This window comes from Hylobates moloch, unplaced genomic scaffold (genome assembly GCF_009828535.3).
Source record: "Hylobates moloch isolate HMO894 unplaced genomic scaffold, HMol_V3 SCAFFOLD_70, whole genome shotgun sequence".
NCBI classification, from domain to species: domain Eukaryota; kingdom Metazoa; phylum Chordata; class Mammalia; order Primates; family Hylobatidae; genus Hylobates; species Hylobates moloch.
Window position 1 is genome coordinate 310,317 of NW_026652345.1, and position 10,884 is coordinate 321,200.

Below are 10,884 nucleotides of genomic sequence, written 5' to 3' on the forward strand. Positions count from 1 at the left end.
TGATTTTACAAGCATCTTTTCCTGTTGCTGGAAAATCTCCTTACCCATCCTCTTTGATGACTGTCAGCAAAGGCTTTCGGGTGGTGAAATAGCGTGACCAGGAGTGCTCTAGAACAATGGTGTTGGTGAGGGCTGCAGAAGCTGAGGACCCACAGGCAGAGAGGGAGCGATGGTAGAAGCAGGTGGTGAGGAGGGACTCAAGGCAGGACTTTGGGGGTAGAAGGAAGCAAGGCTGTGGAAGCAGAACCAGCAGCACTGCTGATCATTGGGATGTGTAGAAAGGCAGAGGCTCATGGTGTCAGCAAACTTCCTAGGGTGGGTGAGGGTTGCCAGGTCAATAAAGAACAGGATCCCAGGAAAAGGCGGCAGCACAGGTTTGGGGAGAGTTAGAGATGAGCTTGGTTTTGGACTTGTTGGATTTGGGGGCGCCAGCGTCTCTCCTGGCGACAGTCGGCAGTGGGATGTTAGGATCTGGCCCTCAGGAGGCCATTAGGGCTGAAGCAAGAGATTTGGGAGGTAAGGGTGTGAGGGCCACGTGGGAGGCCTCGGGAGCCTGTGCTGATCCAGGGTGAGTGTGAAGGAAAGAAAAAAGAGGGCCCGGGGAACACTGGTATTTTCGGGCGGTGGACGAGGATGGGATGGCCACGAGCTTGTCTTAAGGTAGAAGGCAGAGCAGGGCCGTAGGGGCAGTGGCGTGGGGTGGAGGGGGCGCAGAGGTGCGGGCAAGGGTGGAGAACAGCGCTGAGCAGCGCAGGGAGGCGGCCGGGACTGCAGCCCCCGAGGGCTCCTTGCAGACCGGCTCAGCGCCCTGGGGCAGCTCGGGTGGTGCTGCGCTGCCCGAGACTGCTGCGTGAGCGGGAACTGCGGCCTGGGCTCACTGCCTGCCCGGCAGCACCCCGTCCAGTCGGCCTACCAGGGGTGCGAAGGGTTAGCATGGAGTGAGCTCGCCCCTCCCAGGGGTGCGCGGCCCTGGGGGATCCTTTCGCGGCGGCTCCTGGGACCGGCAGGCGCTCGGGGCAGAGCCCGGCCCCATCCCACGAGCCGCCCGGACTGGATGGCAGTGCGAGCGCTGGGACACAGTCTCCAAGCTCGAGCGTGACGGGAAGTTGGGGCAATTTGTTAGTTAAACGCCGCCACCAAGACGCGGCGCGGCGCCTGGACTGGAGGGGCCCCGTATGGGCGCGAACTTTGGGCTCGGGCGAGTGGGTGGTGCTCCGCCCAACCCGAGACGGACGGGCGCGCCGGCCAATGGGTGCCGCCTCTTGGCCGCGGGGCCCCGACCCGTGGGTCCTGGCCCCCAGCGCCCCAGTCCCGAGGCTCAGAAGCGGCCGGCGGAGGCGCGGTCCGGGCGCTACGGCCCTGCCCGGCGGGGCTCACGCGGCTCCGGCGCGCCTCCGGTAGGGGACGCCCGGGGACCGGCCGGCACGGCAATGCTGCTGGAGACACAGGACGCGCTGTACGTGGCGCTGGAACTGGTCATCGCCGCGCTGTCGGTGGTGGGCAACGTGCTGGTGTGCGCCGCGGTGGGCACGGCGAACACGCTGCAGACGCCTACAAACTACTTCCTGGTGTCCCTGGCTGCGGCCGACGTGGCCGTGGGGCTCTTCGCCATCCCCTTTGCCATCACCATCAGCCTGGGCTTCTGCACTGACTTCTACGGCTGCCTCTTCCTCGCCTGCTTCGTGCTGGTGCTCACGCAGAGCTCCATCTTCAGCCTTCTGGCCGTGGCAGTGGACAGGTACCTGGCCGTCTGTGTTCCTCTCAGGTGAGGCGCTCGGCGTCCCCCGACCTCGTGGCCCCGTCGGAGCTCCGAAATGGGTCGTCCTCTCCAGGTCGGGGTTCCTCTCTGGGGACCCCAGACGGGCCAGGCTGGGGGCGCGCCGGGGGTTTGGAGGTCTGGTTCCCAGCCTGGCCACTTCTCCCCGCTAGACTAGTGCGCCCGGGCACCCAAGACGTCCCGGATGCGCATCCCTCTAAGGAGATCTGCGTAGGGACAGCTGTAGGGGGTCAGGGGAGTGCGGCTCCCGGCGCCCGGCGAGGCGCCCTGGAAACCCTGGGGAAAGCGTCACCCCCGTGGGCGGGTGGAGGCCCGGGCGCTGGAGTTTTGGTGATCACATCTCCACTCCTGCTGCGAAGGCCGTTCCTAACACTCGCCCAAAGCGGCGGTGTCCGCGAGAGCGGCCGCCCCAGAGTAGGGCCCCGGGTCCAGAGTGGTGGCCAGACGCAGTCCCGTGAGTGCTGCGGCTCCCGGAGGCCCGGGAGGTTCCCACCAAGGGCAAGGCAACTTTGGACGCTGGGCATTCGCACCGTCAGGATGGACAAGCATGAGCCAGCTTCAGAATGTGCCTGCAGCGGAGAGGCGGCCCGGCCCATCCCAGGGGAAGGCGCCCGAGGGGAAGGTGTCCGTTAACTTTGGGGAACGCTAGGGACACTTGTTCCTGCGTGTTTAATGGTGACTCACATTACCTCTATATACTTTTAAAAGGAGTTACAATGCTTCCTGGTGTCTGGCAAACGGCCTTACAGCCTCCCTGCCCTTTTGTAACCGTTTTATCTCCTGCTGCCCTGTCGGGAGCAGGCTGAGAAGTGCAGAAAATGGTGGCGAACTTACCTGTCCACTCTTTCTCCCACACTGAGAAAATCTAGGATTCAGGGGATGGAGTCAGCCAGCGACCACAGTGGATTCCCAGTTGGAGCTGATGACTTCAACATTGAGAGTTTGTTGAAAGTATTTACTCTCTGTCTTTGGTGCCTGGGCCACTTGGGCATTTCTGAGGAGAGCTTGAGATCTCTTTAAATTTGGAGCTGAGACAGGGAAACTAAATCACAGAGTAGGAAGGAAGGGAAGGAAGTCATTTATTGGGTGCCAACTCTGTGCAGACAGTTTATAATAAACATGCCCCCAGCAGTCCTTGGAGTAGTACCAGAGGACAGGTGCTGTAACCTGCATCTTGTGGAGGAGGGGTGGTGGCTCAGGGAGGTTGGAGGCTTGCCCAGGATGGTGTATCAGGGACGGGTGTCAGAGCTGGGGCTTGAACTCACAGCTGGCACCGTGTCCCCACCCATGCCATCAGGCCACCCTGCAAGGCCATGTATGGCACCGTGTTTGGGAGTCAGGGAGAAAAGTGCCCTGCTGTTTCGGGAGGAGGAGCCTGCCTGCAGTAAACTGGTGGTTGTAGGGGAATGTGTTTGTGGGAATGGAGTGGGAGAATGCTCCCAGAGACCATTTGAGTAGGCAGATGTGTTGGGCCTGGTCCTTGTGGGTTGTGTCGTGGGTCCCAGCAGGAACAGGAACCTCCTGCTTGGGAGGGCTGTGAGCCTTATGTGGGTGTCTGGCCACTCCATGTGCTGCTGCCCGTGCTGTTGGACCAGGAGGCCTCATGTCTGCCATCAGGTGTGACAGCCCAGGGATTTCCAAGGCTTAGGGAGGACGGCAGTTTCTTCTCTCTCTTCTGGATCCCTTCCCTGCCTTTTGGTGTCATCGTTGTTACCTGATGGCATTTTGGATGTTTTGCATCCAGCAGAGCAGTCACAAGCCCCAGCCTAAGTTGTCCATCTAATAGAAACCCTTTGGACTTGCCCTGGCAGAGACCAGAGACCCAGAGAGGAGTTAGTGGAACAATCTCCCAGGCCACAGGGAGCAGGAAGTTCCATGAAAGTTTAAATCTGTTCCTTCTTGCCCTGGTTTGTGCTGGGTGGGGTCTTGAAAAAAATGGGTGTGGGTGTGTTAAGGGGAAAGTGCTGTGAATCACAGGCCCTGAACTTCTTTGCATTGCCAAGGGCAGGAGGGGAGAACACTGAGGCTCGCCCCATCCTGCCTTCCTGGCCCGTCCACAGAGCTTGGAGGTCTGGAAGAGGTGCACAGGCAGTCCCCAGCTCCCTGCCCCAGAGGTAGTTGTCTGACCTGGCCACAGCACCACCCCAACCCTGGTGGGTGGGAGAGGTGTACTGGGGCCCCCAGGGCTTCCCTCTCGGGGGCTGGTGCCTGGGGCAGGCCTTCCCTCAGCTGGCCTAGCAGTTCATGGCCCCTTGGGAGGAGGTTAAAATACAGATTACAGGGCCCCACCTGGTTGTACTGAATCAGAATCTCTGGAGTGGGGTGTCGAGGGGATTCCAGCAGTGGGATCTTTAACCAGGGACATCTGGTTCCAGCGATCTGAGAACCCTCCTAGAGTCAGGGCCTGAAGCTTTCCTCACTTGACTGACACAGGCCGGGTGCAGGGCGCCCCAAACACTGACTTGGCCCTGAGGCCTTTCTGGGGTTGTGGAACTCCAGGTGAGAGTAAAGTCGGAAGTGCCCTGTTTGGGAGGAGGTGTCTCCCCTTTGAAGCCAACCAATAAGGAGGGCGAGGTGCAGGGAGTGAGGTCTGAAGGCTTAGGCAAGGACAGTCCTGGGACCTACCCCCAGTTCCTCCTGGTTCACGGGCTCCAAGTTTGAGGCCTGTGGCCGCAGAGACCACAGCCTGCACCTCCCACCGCATTGCCAAGGTGTTTACTGATGTGACAGATGACAGTGTAGAAGGGAGGGGAGCCCAGAGGGAATGCCAGGGACAAATATGACGCCCTTGGCCTGGAAGGGAAAAGGGGTGTCTGCTCGCACCAGGCACTGCCCTTTGCCTTCAGGACAGGGCTGGCCACAAACAGAAGTCCATTGCGTCTGGTTCAAGTCCATAGACAGTTCCTGATGTTGGGGCCTGGTGGGGGGCGGGGGGTCCAGTCCCAGTGGTGCCGTCGGGATTGGGCGTGCAGCTCCTAGGCGGGGGGGGGGGGGGCGCGTGTACAGGCAGGAGGGTGTGGGCCCTGCCCAAAGCTGCTCCCAGCTCTCACTTCACCCTCAGGCAGGAGCACTTCCTCCTCCCTGCTTGAATCCTGTTCCTTTCATGCCACACCCACTGTGGGGGCCTTCCCTGCTCGTAGACTCAGTTTCCCTGGCCCTGTGGCATTGAGTCTCTGGCAGGGCCGAGGCCAGCTGTTTTCCTAGTGGAGCTGAAAGAGGGTGGATCCGGGAGGGTTTAGTTGGCCGGATGGGTCCAGCGCCGTGTGTCTGACCTGTCCCTGGATCCTGCCCAGTCACCCTCCCTGCTCTTGCCACATTGAGGCTTTTCTCTGCGCCTCACGTATCTGGTCTTTGAGGTAGGGATTAAAGACCTCCTAGCAAGACTTTGTGCCTTGAATGAAAATGTGGCCTCCACTTAGGGTGGGAGTTGGCAGGGGGTTCTGAATGTTTTTCAAAACTTAAAAAAATTGAGCTATAGGGCCGGGCACAGTGGCTCACGCCTGTAATCCCAGCACTTTGGGAGGCTGAGGAGGGTGGATCACCTGAGGTCAGGAGCTTGAGACCAGCCTGGCCAACATGGTGAAACCCTGTCTGTACTAAAAATATAAAAATTAGCCGGGTGTGGTGGTGGGTGCCTGTAATCCCAGCTACCTGAGAGGCTGAGGCAGGAGAATCGCTTGAACCCTGGATGCAGAGGTTGCAGTGAGCCAAGATCACGCAATTGCACTCCACCCTGGGCAACAAGAGCGAAACTCCGCCTCAAAAAAAAAAAAAAAAAATTGAGCTATAGTCTAGGCGCAGTGGCTCAGGCCTGTAACCCCAGCGCTTTGGGAGGCCAAGGCGAACAGATCAGTTGAGGCTAGGAGTTTGAGACCAGCCTGGCCAACATGGCGAAATCCCGTCTCTACTAAAAATACAAAAATTGGCTGGGTGTGGTGGCTCACACTTGTAATCCCAGCTACTCGGGAGGCTGAGGCAGGAGAATTGCTTGAACCCAGGAGGCAGAGGTTGCCGTGAGCCAAGATCACACCGCTGCACTCCAGCCTGGGCAACAGAGTGAGACCATGTCTCTCACACACACACACACACACACACACACACACACACACACACACACAAAATTGAGCTATAATTCCCGTCCCATAAAATTCACTGGTAATGTTTGAAATACAGCTTGGCAGGGGCTGGATACAGTGGCTCACACCCGTAATCCCAGCATTTTGGGAGGCCGAGGCAGGTGGATCACCTGAGGTCAGAGTTCGAGACCAGCCTGGCCAACATGATGAAACACTGTCTGTACTAAAAATACAAAAATTAGCCGGGCGTGGTGGCACGCGCCTGTAATCCCAGTTACTCAGGAGGCTGAGGCGGGAGAATTGCTTGAACCCGGGAGGTAGAGGTTGCAGTGAGCCCCAGCCTGGGTGACAAGAGCGAAACTCCATCTCAAAATAAAATAAAATAAAATAAAAAAGCTCAGCAGGAAGATTTCCTGCTCTGGGTCGTATCCTCCAGCTTTCCCAAGAGCTCCCTCCTTGGGTTCACCCTTCTTCTGCATCAGTGTTATCTTTCTCTTCCAGATCATTCCCATGGGAATGGGTTGGATGATGGCCTCCTACAAAACGTATGTCCGTATTTTAATTCCCAGAACCTCTAACTGTTCCCTTATACGGCCAAAACAAAAAACAACCAACCAAAACCCCACAAATACTGCTTTCTGTGGATCTTGAGAGAAGGAGCTTATTTGGATTATCTGGGTGGCCACTTAATGCAGTTGCACTCTTAGAAGATAAATCTGCAGAGAAGGTCGTGTGAAGGTGGAGGCCACAGCCAAGGAATGAAGGATGGCCACCAGAAGCTGGAAGAGGCAACGATCCTCCTTTGGAACCTCTGGCAGGAGCGTGGCCCACACCTGGAAGTCAGTCTTCTGGCCCTGCTTGTTTTAAGCCACTAGGTTTTTGGGGCTTTGTCAGAGCAGCACCAGGAAGCCACCTATCAGTAAACGAATATACCCCTAGATCAACGCTCCTTCACTTCCTCATCCATTCCTTTGCCTCCCCCCTGGCAAACTCCGCCACTTGTTACCAGGATGCCACTGAATTCTCCTGTCAAGTCACCCATGCGCCATCCCTCTTTTGGCAGAATCGAACAGTCACTTCTCGGACCTCATTGAACATGTTCTCTCAGCAGCTCCTGGTGGGCACTGTGGGCCCCCAGCTGGACTCCTGCTCCCCTGTAACCACTCCACACAGCAGCCAGACGTGATGACTTAAAACCTAAGCCACATCATACTGTTCCCCTGCTTACCACGCTGCAGAGACACAGAGGGTGAAATCCCTATGCCCTACCCTAGCCTGAGGCCGTGCATGATCGGCCTTCACCCCCCATTCTCGCTCACCATGGCCAAGTTCGTTTCCCACCCATGGTCTTTCACCCCGTTCCTCACTTCACCCACCTGGAGAGGCTTCTCAGCCACTGCATTGGTTTACCACCATCTGTAGTTATCCCATTAAACCATGTCCTTACGTAGATTCTCTCTGCACCCGGTGCGCTAGCCTTGTGGGCAGGGGCCTTGTCTTACACCCCAGGATGCAGCGTGATGCTGTCACAGACTAGGAAAGCACATTGTGGATGAATGCATGAGTGACTGGGTGAAAAGGGCACATGTCAGGCTACGTCATGCCCAGGGAACAGCTGGACAGGTGGGAAGGGAGGGTCCGAGACAGCAGATGTACAGTGAGGGTCCAAGGGCTCTGTGTAATGCCAGAAGAGGAACTGCCCCCACAAGTTCTAATGATCAGAAGGCAGGAAAACCGTCTTCTGAAAACATCTCTCATGGGCCTAAGGGACAAAAGGGTGGAGAGGAGTGCGGAGGTGTCCGGGGACTGCCAGGCAGCCAGCAGGGGCTGTGGGCCAGAGGGCCAGGCTGAGGCCAGGGGCTGCAGATGTGTGGGACATGGCCCATGGGCCCTGGCTCCTGGTCCCATGCAGAGGCCAGGACCCACCCTGTTACCTGCATCAGGGCATCACCCAAGCCTGAGTGTTACTTTGCTGTCATTTATCCTCCATTGTTAGCACACAGTCCTCCCAACTCCACTTCCCAGGCCATGTAGCAACCTTAAAACCAGCAGTTGCTGTTTATAATCCTGCTGGGGCCTCCAGCTGAGATAAGGGGCTGGTTTCTGGCATGTTGGTTCCAGGGGACACACACATGCCTAGGCAGGGGCCAAGGTCTGGTTTGGTCAGTGAGGCCCTCAAATGTGTCTTGGAACCAGGTCAGAACTGGGGTAATTCAATCCAGAGGATACCTGAAGGCCCTCTCCCCTCGGGGAGGGTAGAGTCAGCCTGACCTGGCTGGATGGTCATCAGGAGCACATGGGAACTGGAGGACAGGGGAGATGGAGGTGGACTTGGTGTACGTGGGGGTGCTGTGGACAGGTTCCCTCTGAAGGAGGCCAGGAAGGAGGGCCCGCTCAAGCCACCTTGGGCCCTGCCCTGAGACCGGAGCCTGGAGCTGCTCCCAGAGGGCAGAGGCCTCGTCTCCAGACCAGGCACAGTCTGCAGCAGCTCTGCATGCCTGGAGGTGGCCAGGTGCCCTGGAGCAGCACAGCCAGGGAAACACCGCCTGGCCTCATGCTGTGGACATTTCCACTGAATTCTGAAAAGGACAGTGGCCTTTGGTTGTCTGGAGAAGAGGATAAACGAAAACAAAGTCAACATTTTCCCACTACAGATCACCTGGCTCCTTTCTCAGTGACCACGTGCAGGGCAGGACCCAATCCCTGTATCTCACTCTTCTCATTTGTCAGTTTATTATCACAGCATGGGTGTACCCTGCAGGGACAGATATGGGGAAGTGTCCTCAGCTATTCTGGACATAGAGGTTTTCAGTCTTGTGAATGGCAGCCATTGTTCCCAAGCCGTTTCTGGGTGCCAGGCACCTTATACATCCCTAATCTCCTTTGATCTTTATGACCACCCTATGGGAGCAGATAGAGTTATCTTCACCACCTCACAGATAAGGAGATGGAGGTGCAGAGAATTATGTTTAGCCCAGGGTCACATGGAAGCCGGGACTGAGTCAGCCTATCTTCCCAGGAGCCCTTAACCATCATGTGAGCAGCTGGAGGGAAGGACTGCACACCCCAGGGTCACCCCCAAACACCCCCTTGATGAGGGGTCCCTTCTAGTGGTGGATGAATAAGGACACTGGCAAATTGTGATTAGATCCCTTTAATTATTACGTGGACAAAGAAGACTCCAGCTAAATATTCAAATGGACAAGTGAGGAAAGAAGCTAAGCCCTGGCCAATGTGAATGGAATCTCACAGCATTTGCCTGACAGCTGCGAGGCCCTGTGGATCTCCTCCCACCTGCTCCTTCCTCGGATTGGGGAACTGAGGCCCAACCTTTCCTTTTGCCTCAGATTTATTACTGACTCCAGAATTAGGCTTTAGCCATGGTTATTCTCCCCTAAAGTATTAACTCGATAGGCTCTTGGACTCCGAGGCTAACCAGCCGGAGACAACACCACGGGCAGCGGGAACTCAATGGCAAATAGCAAATGTATCTTCTTGGACAGAATTAAAGTGGAGAACAGCCTGTCCCAGGCATGGGCGGGCAGGCTTCCACTCAGTCTGGGCTGAGGGGCAGGGCTTTTTCTGGAGGGTGGAGGGTGGAGTGGTGTGGTGGGTGGGAGGAAAGCGCCTGCGGAGCTGGGAGTGCAGGGTGCGCAGGAGCAGGGGGACTCCTGAGCTGGCCTGGCACCTTGGGTGCTTCGCACCTTGGAGGTGTGAGTGGGCATGGGATTTGGGCTGTGGTGGGGGACGGGCCAGGGAGCAGGCAGCTCGAGGAGGGCCTTGAGCTTGCTGAGGGTTTTGGATTTTGTCCTGAAGGTGCTGATGAGTCCATGAAGGAGTCGCATTTATTATCTTCTATTTTTTTGAGTTAGAAATCAACCAGTGGGCATAGAAGTAAACAGTCAAAAGTACAAAACGGCCCAAAAGGGAAAGCAAGAGACACCCACCAGTCCCTCTGCCGGGGGCAGCCCCCAACCCGTTACTCTTGGCATTTGCCCCAAGGAGCGCTCTGGGCTGAGCCCTGGTTTTGTGCTGCCATCTTGAAGCAGAATCTGTTGACTCCCCACTGTGAACCGCCAGGCCCATGGCTCATGCCAGCCTTCTCCCCTATGCCTCACTTGAATTTCTGTTGTTTTTTGATTTTTTTTCCTGTGGACATTTCGGCCTGTGTTTCTGTCAAGTGGTGATTGTATCTGCTGACTGTCAAGAAAAACAAGGAAGAGCGTGTCCCCCATTCCTTTCCCAGGTCTGCTCCTGGTTTCTGTGAGCCGCACTGTTACTGTGAGTGTGCTGCCTCTCATGAAGTCTTCCTTTTGAAAGGTAACTCATGCTGCTGTAAAGAAGCTTACACTGCACAGGGGGAAGCTGTGGAGTTGTCCCCTCTCTCGGATCTCTGCTTTCCTACTTTGCCTGTCAGAGGCAGCCACTATTTCTCATGGCTTCCTCTGCACAGATGGTGTATTGAACACATTTGCATCATACCATGACTTTTATGCTGTTAAGGTTTATACCATTTACATTTCTTTTTTTTTTTTTTTTTTTGAGACGGAGTCTCGCTCTGTCGCCCAGGCTGGAGTGCAATGGTGCAATCTCAGCTCACTGTAACCTCAGCCTCCCGGGTTCAAGCAATTCTCTGCCTCAGCCTCCTGAGTAGCTGGGATTACAGGTGCCCACCACCACGCCTGGCTAATTTTTTTTTTTTATTTATTTTTTATTTTTTTTTAGTAGAGAAGGGGTTTCACCATGTTAGCCAGGATGGTCTCAATCTCCTGACCTCGTGATCTGCCTGCCTCGGCCTCCCAGAGTGCTGGGATTACAGGTGTGAGCCACTGCGCCCAGCCACGCCTGGCTAATTTTTTTGTATTTTTAGTAGAGACGAGGTTTCCTCATCTTGGCCAGGCTGGTCTTGAACTCCTGACCTCGTGATCCACTGGCCTTGGCCTCCCAAAGTGCTGGGATTACAGGAGTGAGCCACTGCACCCGGCCTATACCATTTACATTTTTTTTTTTTTTTTTTTTTTTTTGAGACGG

At 56.3% G+C, this 10,884-nt stretch overlaps 1 protein-coding gene across 1 annotated transcript in view; it reads left to right on the forward strand.

The window, feature by feature from the left end:
• The first annotated feature begins 1,320 nt into the window (after positions 1-1,320).
• LOC116463827 (adenosine receptor A2b) overlaps positions 1,321-10,884 on the forward strand; it is a 29,509-nt gene continuing 19,945 nt past the window's right edge. The window contains exon 1 of the mRNA XM_032147091.2: positions 1,321-1,765. Coding sequence (XP_032002982.2) covers positions 1,431-1,765 — 335 coding nt within the window. The 5' untranslated portion in view covers positions 1,321-1,430. The remainder of the gene's footprint in view (positions 1,766-10,884) is intronic.